Below are 20,103 nucleotides of genomic sequence, written 5' to 3' on the forward strand. Positions count from 1 at the left end.
GGTGTAAAAAAAAAAAAAAAAAAAAAAAAAAAAAAAAAAAAGGTTGTACTCTATTTGAGGAAAGTGCCTGGAATAATTGATTACTTCTCAAGGTACAAAATACTACTAACATCTAAGTAATAAATAGTCATTAATGCCAACTCTAGAGGCCTTGTGAACTGTGTCATTGTTTCAAAGTGTACTGAACTGTGTGGAGTGAAGCATAAAGGCACAGCATTACCCCTGGCATTGTGCAAGCAGGTGAAGAGTTGTAATGCGATGCTCAAAGTTCACCCTGTTTGCCGCTGACCTTTCAAAGTGCAGCCAATGATTACCAGATAATTCACATGAGATATCATTATGTGGGCTGTGCCACTGCAAAAAAATCTAAACAAAATGGAAGAGAGACATATTGCAATTTAATATCCTGGCATTCAGAGAGGAAAAAAAAAAAAAAGTCCTGTTTGTCTTTTGCAATTTATAGAGGCTTCATAATATATTCTTTTAACTTCACTATTGCCTTTGACTTTGAATAAAATACTTTTTCCTGTAATTGTATTTATGCTTCTCAAGATTTTCGGCAAATAGTGAAATACGTTTTTATACTTCAGCCTTCTCATCACACAAAGATATTTGCGTCACAAGCCATATGAACTACTTTTATGGCATTGTTGGTTCCTTTTGGAGCTTGACAAATAGCTATTATCATTTAATAAAAGAACAGTGCACTTTCTGCAAAAAGTCTTCTTTTGTGTTATATAAAAAAATGACAACATTCAAATTTAGAATTATATGAGGCGAGTAAATGGTTAAATAATTTCAATTTTTGGGCAAACTACCCTTTTAAGGTAGGGGGAAACAACCGAATAGCTCAACTTGATACACAATGTATGACAAATATTAAATCTGAAATGCTAAGTCTGTAATGTAATGTAATATCTATGCGGCAGGGGGTTTCATTGCAATGGGAACAACCTGAACATTATAATTAAAACTTCTAATTAAAGCCTTAGGGCACATTGAGATATTTATAATGCCAGCAATATAGTCAAAACTGTATTTCTCATAATTGTGTTCTGGAGAGATGTAAGCCAAGGTTATTTTCTATTAATGTTCAAAGCGCAAAGAAACTCGCAACAGCAATAACAAGCAGCTTTTCCCCCCAAAGGCCTAATTCAGTGATGTAGGATTTGAAGATCTTGGCCTAAAAGTGTCTATATCATGCACACAAATCTTTTAAGAAGCCAAAGCTGGATGTTTAAGCTAGGAGTTGCTGATGGAGATGAATGCATTTGATTGAAAGTGCTGCTAAGTCCAATATCTCCAAAGGTCCAAATGATGTGCTCTGACAGCGAGTGCGTAAACTCTGCCATCTTCTTCTCCTCAGCATATTTGGAGAAAGTTCTCTGGAGAGACTTAGATGAGAAGAGCTGGAACCTGTTTCAGGAATGGGGCGGCACTGGCACAGAGACAGTGGACAAACAGATTCTCAGCGCCGAAGACCACCGCGAGCGGAAAGAAAAGGCAGGTGCAGCTTAGCGACATGTCAGTCAGCCTTGCCAAACAGCGGCAGAACGCGGAGAGGTGGGAATGCTGCCCACGCGTTGGGACAGAAAGTCCATACGGACCGAAAGATAAAACAGGCCACGGGCGGAACTACGGAGGAATGGGGCTTATGACAGCCATGTGGGGGCAGCGAGACGTGGGTTTGTGCTGTTCTGTATTCCTACTTCAGGCAAAGAAGTGTCACCGTTAGTTAGTTATGAGACTTGGGGCAACAGAGCAAATGTGTCTGGTTATTTTTTTGTTTCTGGTTATTTGTTTGTTTGTTTTTTGTCTCAAAACACTTATGAATGTGTACTAAAGAACAGCAATAATATGCAGGTTTTAGTAATAAAATTTTTTCCTGATATGGTAATATAAAATAAAATATAAATATTCAGATGGAGCTGAATTTACTACACAGAGCCGTAGATCACTGACAAGCTACGCAATATCGCGTTCATAATCGAAGGTGATTTTGAATCGATTTGAAACCGTTTGTCACGGTTTGGAAAGATAGGGAGAAAACATGACAGAATAACATGGCGGATATCGAATTTTGCATAAAATAAAAAATTGACTTTTAAATACCGACCAGATACAATACTGATTTTGGCGGGAACTCAGTGTTTTTAAAAATGGCGTTTATTGCGTTTTGGAACCAAACTCTTCATATACTGTATGTGTTGTACATATACATACCCTGCTGAGAGTAAGAGTGCCTTGTTTGCAGTCTCTGCACCGAACACGTAGTTTTCCAGGCTGAATGGCCTTGCAGACCGTCTTACAGAACACATAGAAACTGCTGTGGGCTTTTGCTTCTGTAAGAACAACCATAAACATCACAAAAAGCATGCAATAACAGTAAATGTGATTTTTTTTTCTCAGTGTTAAAAGACTTTGTCCTATCACAGTTACTCCTATCCCAGAACACAGTATTTAATTTGTTGTTTGACATCCTAAAGCATATAAAATGTCACATTATTATCAGCTGGTCAGCAACTTTATTAAGATCAGCAACATAACACATGGTTTACATCACTAACCTTTGGTATACAGTGAACAATGTGAGAGATTTAAATCCAAATACTGTCTACTGAAATGAATTAATGTCCAAATGTTCTAAGTTTTACTTCAGTGATTAATTGTGGTAACACATGTGAAATATTCCTCACATTCAGCTACCAAAAATGAAAATATGAGGGTCAAACTCACTATGCGTCTTCATATTTTCTAACAGGTGGCGTTTTATGAGAGATGGAGACTGTCTCATTTGTGAGTAACACATGACCTGCACTATTTGTCACTAACACGCAAGAAAAGATGCACAGGGACAAAAATACACATTTTAATATAAATAATGAAAACACAGTTTCTTGCTAAGAAATATCTATAGCTGGTAAATGTTAACTGACCCAAATATTTAATTTTAACTCACCCACCATTGGACAATTGATTGCAAAAAAAAAAAAAAAAGATTGCGAGATTACCTGTTTGTCCAAACAACAGTAGACAATATGATTGTTTGGGAAACCATTTAAAAAAAAAACATCACTTTTAATTCTGTTTGGTACCAGAAATTACACTTCAAGTATATCCAGTGCATTCCTTTATTTAACAATGCATGGATGGGTCCAACTGAGCAACTGAATTTCAGCTGACATTTGTTTGCTTTTATTTCGTTTCCCTTCCTTCTCATCCTCCTTTAGTTTACAGCTGTGGAGTGTTTTGAGCGGGACATAAGTGTGTTGGTTAGAGCACTAAATAGAGGATAACAACAAGGTGCAGCAGTGTTTCAACAAGCCGCCACAGTCCCAGGACAAAGAGCTCACAATCCAATTAGCCAGAAAGGACGATCCAGACATCTTCCTGGCAAATGATTTAGTTTAGAGAGGACTTGTCCTATCAGTCTGTCCCATCCTAGTTTAAATCACTCATGCACACACCTGGGAGCAGCATTCTCATTAGAGCTAAAAGCATGGGGCACCGAGGAGGTACAAGATACCTTGACACGTCTGACAATAAATCGAGCGGAGTGGGTTTTATAAGACAGGCACCCTATTATTTATGATTTCTGCAGGATTCCTCCATTATGCTAATGCTTTTACAGGAAGAAGGGCTGGATAAAAGAGGTGGCGTGATTGGACTAAGTAGCCGAGTGTGCTGCTAGCCAGAGCGAGGTTGAAAAAGGAAGGGCGGGCAGAGGACAGCTTGTAAAAGCACCGCCATTGTGGCAAATGACAGCATCCACTTCACCAACCTGTGCGCTTACAAAAACATTCACTCTGAGAGCTGCGTATTACTGTTAAAAAGGAGGTCACCAAAGCCTTAGTGGTGCACAAACTAATGTATTTATGTGACCCTGGACCACAAAACCAGTCATAAGGGTCAATTTTGTGAAATTGAGATTTATACATCATCTGAAAGCTGAATAAAGCTTTTCATTGATGTATGGTTTGTTACGAGAGGACAATATTTGGCCGAGGTACAACTATTTGAATATCTGGAATCTGAGGGTGCAAAAAAATCTAAATATTGAGAAAATCACCTTTAAAGTTGTCCAAATGAAGATCTTAGCAATGCATATTACTAATCTAAAATTAAGTTTTTATATATTTACGGGAGGAAATTTACAAAATATCTTCATGGAACATGATCTTTACTTAATATCCTAATGATTTTTGGCATAAAAGAAAACGATAATTTTGACCCATACAATGTGTTTTTGGCTACTGCTACAAATACACCCATGCTACTTATACTGGTTTTGTGGTCCAGGGTCGCGAATATATATATATATATATATATATACACACACACACATATATATACATACAGTGTGTGTTTGTGTGTGTAAAAGACATTTGAACATCGACAAATACACAGTTCTTTCAACCTAGGCTCATTAGAAAAAAAACATGCCTGTTGTGGCATTTCTCCAAAATGATATACATTGATTCTTGCATGTTGTGCCACATTTTCAGGACTCATACTCAAGCACTCTGCATTGTAAGTTCGATGCTTTACCAGGTGTGCTACCAAGCAAGTTTACCATATGAGAAAAGTGATGTGTGATACAATGTGATATGTGATGCAAATTTCAAAATGCATTGGATTAACAATCTTGCACTATGATAAAAATGTTTTGAGGTCATAACCTAGTCTTGTACAAGGATAACCAATAATCTACACCGGCAATCATTATTTGTGGGAAAAGTCATTGGTATTTTACTGCATCTAGTGTTCTGTTGGAAACCGCAGTGAATTGTATGTATATATATATATTTTTTTGTTATGTAGATAGAAGCACATATTTTGCAATGAGCCTATGTTGATTTCTTCAACTTTAGTAGCATTTAGACACCTAATTATAAAAAAATGCTACACATTCTTCCATTAAGAAGGAACATTGGTGCTTCTTCACTTTTATAAAGCATCAGCTGCCACTGGACTTAAAATACATTTTATCTACACTGACTCAAACACACACACAAAAAACAACAACAACACAAACACAGTCCTACTCCCTGTACCTGTGTGTCCAACGGAGTTCCCCTGTCTGGACGCATCTGTCTCCAGAATGACAGCCAGGCCTTCAGACACGGTGGTCAGACGGGAGCCACTGAGGTCGAGTCGGGTCAAGCTTTCAATCCTGCCGCCCAGCCTGCGCTGCTGGACCAGCTCAGAGCGCTGGGTCGAGGTGGACGGGGGCAGAACCACATGAACTGTGCTCTGCTCGGGGAGATCGCAGCCCTGTCACAGAAGAGGACAAGCAGATAGTACTGTTCACAACAGCCTCATCCATGTTTAATACCATTATACCTCAGGGATTCTCAAACGTTTTTGGTTTGTGACCCATTATGCACCACTGCTATACACTTCTCATTTTCTTCAGAAACATCTACACTTTCAGAATTGGGTTCCATTCGGAGTAGATTAATTATCATTTAGAAGTAGAGGTTGTCACTGTCTTCATGTAAATTAGATTTTATGTTGATCAAGTCTGTAATAGTTCTCACTGGTTCAGTTATAATAACCATGTAATACTTTATGGCAATTATTAATGGAAAAACGAAATTTAGAACCCCATATCAGAACACAAAGTGCTCAAAACGTGTTTTTCTGAGACCATGCACAGCGACAGTGATATGAATAGTAATTCTATGGTGCTGTAGTCTCAAAAGCACATTATGAGAGGATCTCTTCATCCTGTTGTCTTTCATTTCTGTCTCAAGCATGAGGAAAGAAAGGATCAAACTTTGCTGTCGTAAGTACCTTCACAAATTCAAGTAATCAAGCAGGCTCATATGCTGCAGATCGGCAGGAGTGTAGCGCAGAAAAAAACAGGTCGAGAGAATAAACATGCCAATCACTGTAAGACACTGACAAAAAGCTTGTATCTCGCAGAGAATGAAGAAAAGACAAAGGTAAAAACAGTATTGTTTGGAGACGGCAGAAAAATAACATATCATACATAGATAGCATACAGTATGAGGCACACTTTAATACTGTACAATTCCCTTATGTATTCGCTTGATTTCAGAAACATAGTCCCTTCATTTGCTTTCTGGATATAACTAAAGATTTAGTCCCTTTGTGTAGACATGTGGATTGTAGAAAATGTTCATAACTTGATCATTTTCGCTACATCTTTATATCTACCTTTTAGTGGACATTTAAAGAAATAGTTAAATCAAATGAAAGTTGACGGTTTATAGTGACCATATCTGCCAAGGTTTTTTTTTTTTTAAATAATGGAAAATCTGAAATACAATTAAATATTAAATAAAAATAGCACATAATGACTTGTATGCTATATTTCATGTTCCTTTGAAAGATCCAGAAAAATATTCTGATTACTATTATTAGTATTTACTTTTTACAATACTTTTTAATTCATAAAATTATATTCAATATTCAGATCATGCTAATTCACACACTAATTATTAAACTTGCAATGCTTTACTTTTATCTTTTAGTGGTATTTAAAGTAATAGTTCACCCAAAAATGAAAAACCTTATGCAATAAACCATTTGCATTTTTTTTTAAATACAATGACAGTTTATAGTGACCATATCTGCCAAGATGCAAATAATAAAATGTTTCTTTTTAAAAACATCCAGAGACATATTCTGCTTTTGCCCCTTCGTTTTACAATACTGTTTTAATTCATACAATTTTATCCAATTTTTAGATCATGTCGATTCACACGTCAATTATTAAACTGTAATGCTCTAACCATTTGGCTTTTCCATCATTTGTTGAGTAGAGACCCATATCTAGATGGAAAACAGCAGAATGCTTGATGTAAATCAGACAAAAACATTCCTTTAAGAGAAAACCTCTCTGACAGAGAAAATGGCTCTGTTGTCTGAAACTGTCTTCAAACAAGTGTTTATTTCTTGGTGTTAGAAAAAACAACATAGACAGACAAAATAAAAGACGTGAATCTCATCTTATCCATTTTCCCCAGCAGTCACCGAGGGTTAATTTTTCAATTGCATGACATAAATTAAAGAAAGGCCCTCTCACTCCAGGTGAGCAAACCATCAGCTAAGCCTTATCACACTTTCCTGCTATAAAGGAGACTTCTAATACAGGCTGTAACAAAGATGGGCTGCAAGCTGGGAAACGTAGCAGCCATAGCAACACAATGCTACATCCTTATAGAGAAATTCAGGAATGGAAATTAGCATTGATCATTAGTTACATGATGGATGCTTTAAAGACTGCTGGTCAATATCAATTTAGTTGCACAGCAGTGCGTTTTTGACTTTGCATTTGCATCCCATGACAAAAATATTAAACAACAGTGAGACGACCCTTCTGATTCGAACAGTACATCTACAGTCTATATACGCGATAACCTCTAATTCACATTAATGGAGCCGGCAGTTTTCCTGCTAACTCCTGTTCTCAGAGGAAAGGGTAAAGCTTTGGGCAAAAATAACACTGCAAATGCACTCCGAGATAAAAAGCAATTTCCAGGACGTGAACTTGTGACATTTAGAAAAAGCATTGATCCAAACAAAACAAAACACACACACACACAATATGAAAACTGAGCACAAAACTAAGAGATGGGAAAACCTTCCAGAACCTAAGAATAAAGCCTCCCCGGCAAGTGCATTTGATGTTGTCAGCCGCCTTGATGCCGACATTTATTTATGCATTTTTATCTATTTATTTATTTTTTACATTTTCAAATCCAGTTACTTAGTGGAAAGAGCAAGCCTTGTATTCCTGATAAGCAGAAAGTGCCTTCATTTTACACACGTGACCTTTTTCAATTGAGACATTCTCTTGGGGGAGCCTGACCAACAAGTCAGTCTTTTAAAGACAGGGATACTGTGCATTAGCAATGACTTGGCTCTTTTAAGATATGCAGTGGCTGAATTTCAATGCTGAAAGCACAAAGACAATCAATCTGTCTTTCATCCGGAATCATAAGCAGCCCCAGAGTGTCTGGCCACTTTCCCAAGGTCATTTATGGTCATAGCTGGCATCAGGACACAACATATTCATCTATATTTCATCTTAAAGTGACACTGAATTAGCTTTGACTGTGAGCTAAATACCAACTGTGTATGATTAGCAGACAGTTTGTCTTAAAATTAAAACTAAAAGTTGAAAAATGGATGGGCCACAAAACTTGGTCCTACTCTAGAAGTGACAATTTCAGTGTTACTTTCAAGAATTATATTTTACTTTTAAGAATGTTGAACACAAATAGAGAAATTCTAAAGAATGCACAAGCTCCAAAAATGCACCATAATTGTAGCCTTTACATCTAGTGCACTATATTTTAAGTCTCCCGATAGCTTTGTGTGAGGAAAATACAGAGGGTTGAACCATTATTTACTGAAAAAGCTTCTAGCTCTCAAACCCCATTTGCACTCTGCATAGCCAAACTCGGTGCATCACACAAGAACATATGCCAGTGTTGAGTCCATCTTCAGTCCGAGACTATATCTTCATGGTCTTGGTCTTCTCATGGACTCAGAATTTGGCTCAGACTAGACTCAGACTTGACCCTTTTCAGGTCTCTGTTTTAACTCAGACTCAGCCTACTTAGGTCTCGGCCTGGACTCGGACACAAATGAACCAGTTTCAACTACAACACTCACTACTTTAATCCCAAGTGTGTAGCGACCAGGAGTCCTCAAGCTCCAAAAATGCACCATAAAAGTGGCCCATATATCTAGTGCACTATATTTTAAGTTTTCTAAAAGATCTGTGTGAAGAAAATACATTAAGTTAAACAATTATTTACTGAAAAACCTGGCCTTTTGTAGCTCTCAAATCCCATTTGCACTGTTGTGGCATTTGAGTCCGTCTGGAGTCAGTCTTGTCATGGACTCTGGAGCATTCTGACTCAGTCTAGACTTGGACTTGACATTCTTCAGGTCCCTTCATATATTTTGTGCACTATATTTTAAGTTTTATGATAGCTTTGACTGAGGAAAATACATAAAGTTAAACCATTATTTACTGAAAACCTGGTCTTATAGATGTCAAATCCCATTTGCACTTACAGATAATCGAACATGGTGCAACACACAAGAACATATGGCAGTGTTGTAGTATTTGGGAGTCCATCTCAAGTCTGAGAGCATATCTTCATGGTTTTGGCCTTTGGACTCTGTCTAGACTTGGACTTGAACCTTCTTCAGGTCCCTGTTTTTACTCAGACTCAACCTACTCAAATCTAGGCCTGAACTTAAAAACAAATAAACTGGTTTCGACTACATCACTCCTACTTTTACTTTAATCCCAGTGAAAGAGTGTAGTGACCAGGAGACCAAAAATACACCATAAAAGTGGTTCGCATATTATAAAAGCTTTATGCGAGGAAAATACATAAAGGTAACCCATTGTTTACTGAAAAACCGTGTCTTTGTAGCTCTCAAATACTATTTGCACTTCCGCACATTCAAACTTGTTGTATCATACAACAACCTATGGGACTTGGGTCTTGAGACTTGGACTTAACAGGTCTCTGTTTGTACTCAGATTCAACCAACTCAGGTCACAGCCTGGACCCAAATCAGGCTTTTTTTCTTTTTTTTTTCCAGATAAGATGGATATGATAGCATATAAGAAAATAGCTTGCAAGACTACATCACCCAAAATCAACACTGTGTTCCACAGAAGAAAAGAAAATAGGTTTAGAATAACATTAATATATTCAAATTTTTACTCCTTCAAGCAAATGCCTTTGCTGTCATGTCTATCAAAACTGAATATGACCATGAAAAATGTACACTGTAATACCATATAATAGAATTTAATATAATATAATAAAAACCCACTTTCAAACTAGCATTTTATAAAATCCTCTATTAAAGCTCCACTAGAAAGCCAGTTAAAATCCACTCTATTAGTTCTATCAGAGATGACTAAGCTTCTTTGGAGAACACTGACGATGTGAGTTGGGCTCTGCTGAGACACTTCCCCATGTAGACAGATGGTGTGGAGAGCTGGGCTTGAAGATGCAGGGCCTGAGAGGACACCGTGACTAAAACGAGCCGGGAGTTTCAATTATCTCAGCACTTCATTTTGCAAAAGTGGGGAGGATTGACAGCGGACTGTATTTCCAGGCTCGTTATTCCTGGTTTTCAGCAGTGAAACTGGTAAATCAAGGGCGTCTTGCTGGTTAAGCTACTTAAGAAGTCTAGGACGACATCTGCACACCAGCATTACATGCCGGGAACCAACGGCCTCTTTGAAACCGCCACAGAACCACATTAAGTATTTACAAGGGGACTCCGTCCTTGCGATGCATTGACCAAGCATTCGCGTTTGCATACTTGCATTGAGTATATTTTTGGCCCGAGCAAACATGTGGCACAAAGCTGAAATAAGATGGTGATTGGCTCCTTGGTGAGGTAGTAGGCAAGGGCGAGGATGACTCTCAGACAGCAAGAGTCCTTGAAGCTGAATGCATCTTGTAACCTTCAGAGCACTGGCGCTTATCTGTATTGTTCCTTCAGAGAGTGTGGAGAGTGTGAAAGGAGGGGGACGAGACAAAAGGAGAAATGGAAGAGATGAGCACTTTGGAAAATAGAGGTAATAACAGTGAGCAAGCCAATGGGTCAGAGAGGAATACAAAAGAGTGAGAGAAAGAGAAAAGATATACATAAAACAACATAATAGAGCAATGGATGCATACAGGAAGTAAAAGAGCGAAAGAATGTCAATCAGCTAGACAGACAGGGAAAGAGCACAGACAAAACAATGACAACATGAAGTTTCTTGAGGGAATTCACTAAGAATGAACTGCTGTCACTTGTAGTGGTTTATTTGCCAGTGCTGTTTATTGTTTTAGTGTCTGATTCACCAAAAGAATTAACTAAATTGTGGCAGATGCAACTAGGGCTAGGTATTGTTCAAAAATTTTCGATACCAATACCTTGACTTTGATACCAGTTCCTGAACGATACTTTTTTTGATATCACTAAACAGTTTTAAGTCAGTAAAAAGGAACAGTTTTAAGTCAGTATGTGAGGCTCACTGCGACATACTTATGATCTCTAAATCACTCTTATTCAAATAAAATGAGCATGTCCACTTTTTCAGGAGACAGAGAAGCCCTCTCTTCACTGATGATGTCCCTAGGACTAATGTCCCTAGGCTACACTTACACTAGTGTGTTTTCTTTTTAAAATGCATAGCATAGACAGAATCATCATTTCTATTCATTTTTCAATGATTTCCACGATCTGATGAGTAGGGATGGGTACCGAAACCCGGTATTTAATCGGTCCCGGGGCTAAATTATGAAAGACCGGAGTATCGATAAGCTCTGACGTTAACGGTTCTGCTATCGGTATTGGAAAAATGAATAAAACACACATATATTTATTATTGCTATATATACATTATCTTGCAAATTCTATCTCACCAGAGTCGCCAGCTGTTTTTCAAACATTTGTCTATGATGCATTTTTGCTATTTGCAATTCAGAAGCGAGATCGCGCCCACACGGAGGGGCTTCCGCACGCGTAACATGAAAGCCCTGTTTAATTATGATAGAAGAGAGAACTAAACATTCAAACATCTGCTTACACTTTAGGCCTGTGGCTGTTTTATTAAGCTAATTTTATTTTTTTATTTCGATTTTGGCTTCTAAGGATTATACAAAAGAAGTCATGAGGTAAAGCTATTAAAATCTAGCTGCGTTTCGTATTGCGCAACTTCTTTCCCTTCACAGCGGTGCGCATTCGTTCCTCCCTAAAACCCAAACGTAACGTCAGAATCAGATCAATCGGTCATTGTTGTAAGATGCCAAAATGCAAATCTGCTCTTAATCTGAATAACGTTATAGCTTTAATAAGCATTAATCTATCAATACATACACTGAATTTGAGTAAAAGCATAGTTTAAAATTTAAATTGTTAAATAAATAATAATTTAAAAAATTTGTCTAATGTACCATGATGCTACAGTGTGCATAAATGGTCACATAACACGCGTTTTCCTTGATGCCTCACCAGAGCCAATCACTGATTTAGGCACATAAAGCTTGCTGTATATTGGCTTACTGACTTTGAAGAGATTCAGTCGGTGCCTAAAAAGTATCGAACTCGATACTTGTGTAATGTAAGTTTTTTGAGGTAATGTGTAATGTAATCTTGTTAAAATGGATTTCATAAAATTGGGATAGAAAAAAGTATCGTTCAGGAACCGGTATAGAAGTCAAGGTAATGGTATCGAAAATGTTTGAACGATACCCAGCCCTACAGAAAGGAAATCAAAGAAACACAAAACAGTTATTTTACTCAAGAAATGCTCAGTAAGTAGTGCTGTTTTATTAAGTATTAAATGCTACAGTAATTGTCAAAACAAACTACTAAGGGTAAAAAAAAAGTTATTTCATTAAAAACACTATCTGCAATTAATTAATTTTTTTTTTTTTTTATGTAAAATAAAACACAGTAGAGCAGATTCAATTAAAAATGTATTTATATCTTAGTGTTTGTTTATATGTGTAAAACGTATGACTGGCAGAGAGCAGGTAAAATTAAAGATGAGTTGATTACAGCATCACAGACTGTGACTTTGAGAAACACATATATAACGTGAGACCCAGGAGCTATGAGCTGTGCAAATAACCTATTAGCCGGTTACATTCTCCAGAAACACTCAGTACAACACACACACAAGGCCAACTCTTTGTAATTAGTGCAAGTTTTATCTGTGCTCCAGTAAATTCCCTGCACAATGAAGCAGTGGGAAATATGGATGAGAGACATGTAAATTAATTTTGAGAGAAGATGAGAGCTTATTAAAACAAATTGAGAAAATATACAGCATATTGATTCCACAGAGCAAGGTGACAACCTGCTGCTGGTGTCAAAACTTATGAGTCACTCGAGAATAAAGCAGTGGAAAAACAAGGATTCTCACGCAATTTACTAAATCACAAAATTGTTTGGGCTTATTTTTTTTTGCATGTTTCAATTTTGTGAAAATATATGGCCACCAACAAACTTAGGGCCAGATTTACGAACAACTTGAGCCAGTGCAAACTCTCTTTTGATGTTAAAACTACTGTCTGGATTTACTAAAGACACACAGTGGAAAAGTTATCACTGAAAAGGCATGGACATTTTTGCAACTGACCTTATGCATTTGTAGTAGTTTCCCTTTCAGACACAAAATGTATAGGAGGAGAGTATTTAAATTAATCATGAAAAGCCTGACAATTTTTTCTTATGAGGACGTAAGCAATTTTTAACATTTACAGGGGTTAGGCTGTGATTTTTTTGCCGTCTGAATCCAGAATGCCAGAATGCATCTGAATTCACATCTCTGAGTTTACAAGAAGAAATCGATTCAAAATTCACTGTTTAAATCCTTTTTGACCACTGCCGAACATTGTACACTAACTGTTGCACTTCGCTGTAATTTGCATGCACATTTATTACTGAAATGCTGGAAAGTATTTCCAAGAACAATATTTCATAACTGCTCCACCACAGCGAGTGGGAGCTGTTAAGAACAAAAAGAAGAGGAAAAAAAGCACGTAAAAAATTTTAATTAGTCATTATTATAGCAGCAACAGGTATGCAATACAATTTTAAAATATGTATTATATAGCCTACAATTACATAAAATATAAACCAAGCAGCTTTGTTTACCTTACGTAAAAAAGACGTTGCATTAACTTTTTTCTTCTCTCCACATTTTTCATGACATCCAACATTTTGAGAGATAAAATGCAAGACAGAAAACTATTTCAACTATCGTGTCTATTTTCCTATTTTTAAGCAGGAGATTTAAATAATCAAATAATAAATAGGATATTATAAAATATGAATTTATTCTTATTATTCCAAGCATATGACATTTTATTCACAGTAGACAATCATGCGACTGGCCACATGAGCAGCGCGTTCCCAGGTTCGTAGGATCACAGAACTCGCTTCTCCACCATGAATAAATCGCCATCTGAATCCATGAGTTTTATCACTGAGGTGCCATGTAAATTTATTTTTACAGATGTCCACATGAGAAACACTTGCCGTCCGAATAGGGCCAAAGGTGATTTACTAAGGTTTGAAGAAGTCAGTTTACTGGTATTTGTGTCATTATTTAATGCCCAAAAAAGCATGTTCTTAACCCATTTTCTGTCTGTGTTGTTAGTAGATCACCAGCACATGATTATCATTGGCTCTGATTGTTTGCAACCCTATGCTAATTTACGCTGCTCTTAATGGTAGATTGCGTTGGTCATTATGGAATTGATCTGGCTGAGTCTATGTTCTTTAGTTTGCACATTGTCAGTAGATAAACCGCTGAACTTTCCACTCCCATCAGTGCTTTTATGAGATTGCAGTCTCACGCTAATTTGACCTGTTTAGCAAATCTGGCCCTAGAAGTCTGCTACCTGCAAGAATGACTGGTAGATTATGATACCTACGATAGATGGTCAGGAATAGAATCTGTGTTGGGCAAGATTAATGCTGTGTTCGATTTACCTCAGAAGTCGGATGTCGGAGCTGGGAATGACGTCACACGCAAGTAGACCATGTTCCAGTAGAGAAATCAGAAAACCAAGATGAACACGTCCACTGTTCGCATTACATTGAGACAGACAAACATAAGTGCTAATAAACAATATATTACTACTGTTTCTCTTCTGTTGATGCACTGAGCAACTATACTGGATTCTGAAATTGGAGTTGTTGCGATTCCTCCGGGATTCCGAGTCGGAACTCCGACTTGGGAGGGCTTTCCAGTTAAAAGTTCCTACTGGGAACTCAGAATGTCCAACTTCGAGTACAAATGGAATGCAGCATATATCCCCTTAAAGAATCAGATCATTCAGGTGTTTTTTTTTTTATTTTATTTATTTTTTTAATCAAAGGTCAGCCAATAGATTGATTTTAAAGATTAAACGGCAACAATAGTTGTTTTTGGAACTACATTTTAGCAGAAAAATATCTGTGATATGTTCCAGATTTCGCAACAAGTTCAAGTTCATCACAGGGAAAACTGCTTGGTTTGAAAGTGACTTCTGCATGCGCTGTGCTTGCAGTACGCTATCATACTGATTGTAGATAATGGATCTTTGTGGCCTGCAAAAATCACAAATGTGACTGCACCTTAAAGGGACAGTTCACCCAAAAATGAAAATGTTGTCATTATTTACTCACCCTCAAGTCGTTCCAAACCCGTAAAGACCTCCGTTCATCTTTGGAACACAAATTAAGATATTTTTGATGGAATCTGAGAGCTCTCTGACCCTCCCATAGACAGCAAGGGTCCTTACACGATCAAGGCCCAGAAACATAGCAAGGACATCGGTAAAATAATCCATGTGACATCACGGGTTCAACCGTAATTTTACAAAGCTACGAAAATACTTTTTGTGCGCAAAAGAAAAAAAAAAACTACTTTATTCAACAATTCATCTCCTCCGCGTCACCCTAGCGCCATTTTTGAGAGTATCCACTGATCGTAAACTGCGTATGCTGTTTTGTGTCAGCTGTGCCACGCGGATAAGTTGTTTTCGTTCAAATCAAAACGTAAACGACTTAAACAGCGTATCCGCTGTTCAGTAAATTGTTCAAAATTTTCATTTTTGGGTGAACTATCCCTTTAAAGCCAATTTACACCACGCCGACAAATGCCAACAGACGGCAACAGACACTTTGTTGGGTTTTACCCCTGTGATAGTTTTTGTTGATTCTCTGCACATCTACCATATTGGTTGATGTCTTTCACCACCACTTTGACCAACATTAAAGCAGAGAACATTAGAGAAGTGTAATGCCTTCAACTGATCGTATTTATGAGATGAGAGCCATTAATAACACCACAATGGCGTAGTTACCAGTGAGAAATTTTCTTTTTGTGCAAAAACTTTGTGAGTTTGAGGGCATTTACAAGACTACATTTCCCATCATTCTCAGTGGCAGCACAAGCACAGATAAGGCAATTTTACACGTATGAATTGACTGCTCTGTTTTGTTGCAGGAATACTAAATACATTGTGCTTGTCGGGAAGTGAAAGAGGGAGGAAGAAATATGAAAATGTCTAACACATCTATTTTATTCTAAATCACTTGAATGGTCATCACACTGTAATTAGACTTCAGAACTTATATGTAGGAACTTCCTGGCAGTGACATGAAAGCAGCATAACATCTGTAGAGACAACCACAGCTCTAAATATCAGTTCTGTCAATCAAAACCTCAAGTAAAGACAAGAAACAGGCAGGAAAACGTGTAAACTATCCAAGTTTGTATAATTCCGGGTTTCTCCGCTGATTTATGAGCTCCAGTGTGATTGAAATATTACTGTAAGTACCATAAATGCTGAGTAGATGATTTTCAGTAGAGTTATGAGGTGGGACGCTGAGCTCCACACAGCATCTGCTACAGCTCTCACACACAGCAAATGTTTCATCAGTGAAAATGAGGTACTGTGAATCACAAGAATGTACTGTGCTTTGTTCAGACTCTAGAGGCAAAAACAAGACAAACCTTGACTTTGACATACAGTAAACACAGAAGAGCACAAGTCCGAATGTCAGAAATTTGCTTCCATATTTACTGCAGGGAGATTCAAAATGTAAATATTTCCTTGCCAAACTTATTAGTATGACACATTTCAAAGTGTGAATTCCTTTTATTCACATACATACACTATCATTCAAATGTTTCGGGTTGGAAGAATACTGTGAAACATTACTACAATTTAAAATAACCATTTTCTAATTTAATATATTTTAAAATGTAATTTATTCCTGTAATGCAAAGCTGAATGTTTAGCATCATTACTCCTGTTAGGGTTATGTTTAGTTTTTGTCCTGGTTTTCATTGTGTTTTCAGTTAACCTGTTCCCCTGTAACCTAGTTTTACTTAGTCTACTGATTGTCATTTTGTTCACCTGTTTGATTAATTAACTCATCAGTTCCTTTGTTTGTTCCCCTACAAATACCCTCAGTGTTCCCTTAGTTGGTGTCCGTTCTCGTTTATGTTAAGTTGGCTAGTGTACCTGTAAGAGTTATTTACCTTATTAAAGGACTTTACTTTGATCTTCATCACCACGTCTCCTTCACATTACCAGAGCGCAACAGAAGAACGGACCTAACATGAGGCTGAAGCTGGCATCTATTAACGGTGCTCATAGCCCTTCAGGGGCCACAATATTCATCTTCCAGGATGGCCGAGACCTGGAGGATTTTGTGCGGGAGTTTGTGGACTATTGCCATCTCACCACATGTGATGACCTCACCTTAATGGAGGGATTCTGGTGAGGGCTAGAGGACGACATCCGCTTAATAATGCCTAGAGCTGATCCGTGCTGGTCACTGAAGAGCTACATCAACTTCGCACTGTGGATCGCCAGATCAGCTCTCACCGTGGATGAAGCGGAGTCCAGCCCGCGGTCGTCACATGTGGTTACCGCAAGCTCGCCGGCCGCTCCGAAGTCAAGTTCGCCGGCCGTTCCTCAGTCAAGGCCGAAGGCCATGGCATTCTCAAGCTCGCCAGCCGCCGTTCACTCAAGTCTGGCGGCTGCCACTCACTCAAGCTTGCCGGCCGTGGCATTCTCAAGCCTGCCGGCCGCTGCTCACTCATGTTCGCCGGCCGCAGCATTCTCAAGCCCGCTGGCTGCCGCAGACACAAACCCGCCAGCCTCCACTCACTCAAGCCCGCCGCCCGCTGCTCTCTCAAGTCTGCCAACCACTTCACTCTTTCAAAACTTAGCCCAAAGGAAGAGGCTGAAGAGGAGGAGGCGGTCATCCAAAACTCCAGCGCTTGAGTCTGCTCCAGCGTGCCTCTCAGCGCTTATGGACGTGGCGCTACCCCCAAAGTTCTCGGCCCCCATCCTCACCCCAGAATCCACTCCAGAAAGCTCTCCTTCGTCTCCGCTGGTCCCATCCAGCTCTCCATCGTCTCCGGAGTCTCCTTCGTCTCTGCTGGTCCCGGCCAGCTCTCCATCGTCTCCTGAGTCTCCTTCGCCTCTGCTGGTCCCATCCAGCCCTCCTTCATCTCCTGATTCCCCCGAGTTAGCCAGCCCTGCTCCTCCAGAGCGCCCTCCAGTGTCCGCTCCTCCAGAGCGCCCTCCAAAGTCAGCTCCTCCAGAGGGCCCTCAAGTGCCTGTTCCAGTCCTGCACCAGCCTCCAGGGCGCCCGCCCCCCCTCACCGATGGTACCGTTACAGCACGGGACGTGCCTTCCGGGAGGGTGAGTAATGTTAAGGTTATGTTTAGTTTTTGTCCTGGTTTTCGTTGTGTTTTCAGTTAACCTGTTCCCCCTGTAACCTAGTTTTACTTAGTCTCCTGATTGTCATCTTGTTCACCTGTGTTTGATTAATTAACTCATCAGTTCCTTTGTTTGTTCCCCTACAAATACCCTCAGTTTTCCCTTAGTCGGTGTCCATTCTTGTTTATGTTAAGTTGGCTAGTGTACCTGTAAGAGTTATTTACCTTATTAAAGGACTTACTTTGATCTTCATCGTCACGTCTCCTTCACACTACCAGAGCGTAACAACTCCAGTCTTATTTCTTATTCCAATGTTGAAAACAGTTGAGCTCCTTAATATTGTTCATGTATTTTTAAATATCACAGGATCTTTGATGAATAGAATATTGTAACAAAAATAATAAGCAGCACAACTGTTTTCATCATTGATAATAATACAAAATGTTTCTTGAGCAGCAAATCAGCATATTAGAATGATTTCTGAATTTATTAACAGGTAAATAATAATGCATAATAAATATCATTGCTTGGGCCTCTGATTGTTATTGTTAGCTCCAGCTCCAAAGTAATTAGTCACATGACATTCACAGTTTAGGAGACTGACTGAAGCAAGATGGCAGATTTCACATTGTGTACTTCCACGGGTCCTGTGCTAGCCAAGCAACTCCCATTGAGATGCATGGTAATGCTAACGGATCACTTTCTCCAGGTATTGTAGTCCTCTTTAGCATGAATGTGTGTGGACAACGAAATGTGCCTCTAATGGCGCTTTTCCACTGAGTGGTACGACTCGGCTCGGCACGACTCAGTTTGCGTTTCCACTGCAGTTCAGTACCGCTTTAGAGTGGGCGGGATTATTGACATGTCGTTATAGTTGCGCCGCCTCTATTGCCGCGACTCCTGAAAAACTTTTTAATTCCGCGTCGCCCCATCAAGCTCTGGCTGGATCCGCTCCTCTGCTATCAACGAAAGGAACGTCTGTACTTCCTCAACAGACAACGAAACAGACACTTTTTGGTTCTTAAAAAACCCAAAGTTGTTCACTAAAGTTCAGGAGATCCTTTGGCTCTGTTTACTCTGACAGAGCCCCCACAGAGACCTCCTCATTCACACCGCTGAGAAAGAATGAGGGAGAAAGACAGACAGACTAAGCGAAAGCATGAGAAATAGAGGAAACTGATAAATGGAAAGATTTATAATAACAAGTTGTCTGCTCAATCTAATAGAGCAGGACCTGACCAAGCCTTTATGGGGCCCTAAGCAGAATTTTACATGGGGGCCCTTCAGTGCCGCCAATATTGTCAATGCTTGATTATTCGCACACTATGGGCCCTATCATACAGAGTGAGGAAGTCAAACCAAACCCTTGTGAAAATAAGCATGCTTAATCATATTGAACGTGCACTTGTAGTTTACTTAAGTGCTTAAGTATATTTTAAAAAATGTGAGATTTTAAAAAATATACTTAAGAAATATACTTGTTTTATTACTTGCAGATAATATAACATTAATAAAATACAAGGTCACTTACGTGCCTTAACCCATTTAAGTACACTAAAGTGCAGCTTGTAATAGTGTCAAATTATATTTGTACATTTTAAATCATTACATTTCACATTTATAAGTACATTTTAAATCATTATTTGATAAGCTTTTGTTGTGTATTCTTATTTTGATGTGATGAATGACATACTAAAGCACATGATGATAATTTTAACTGTGTTATTCAATATTAAAGTAATTTTACATTTAAAGTACGGCTGTCTATGTTAACACGTTAACGCTAGTAAAGTTTTGATGGATGAAGACTGCAATCAAGGTAAAGACGATTGCGGTGGCATAAAGGAGTCGTACAGTAAGCAC

General features: G+C 38.5%; 1 protein-coding gene across 2 annotated transcripts in view; it reads right to left on the reverse strand.

Moving 5' to 3' along the window:
- The window catches only part of LOC107696378 (E3 ubiquitin-protein ligase parkin-like), a 145,357-nt gene that overhangs the window by 75,889 nt on the left and 49,365 nt on the right, over positions 1-20,103 (reverse strand). For both annotated transcript variants that reach the window (XR_001635085.1, XM_016496678.1), the window contains exons 3-4: positions 5,055-5,274; positions 2,224-2,342 (exon numbers count right to left, since the gene is read on the reverse strand). Coding sequence is in view for 1 of the 2 variants with exons in the window: in XM_016496678.1 (XP_016352164.1) it covers positions 2,224-2,342; positions 5,055-5,274 (339 nt within the window). In the remaining variant the exon portion in view is untranslated. The remainder of the gene's footprint in view (positions 1-2,223; positions 2,343-5,054; positions 5,275-20,103) is intronic.

Source organism: Sinocyclocheilus anshuiensis, unplaced genomic scaffold (assembly GCF_001515605.1).
Source record: "Sinocyclocheilus anshuiensis isolate Anshui unplaced genomic scaffold, SAMN03320099.WGS_v1.1 scaffold963, whole genome shotgun sequence".
Taxonomy (NCBI): Eukaryota; Metazoa; Chordata; class Actinopteri; order Cypriniformes; family Cyprinidae; genus Sinocyclocheilus; species Sinocyclocheilus anshuiensis.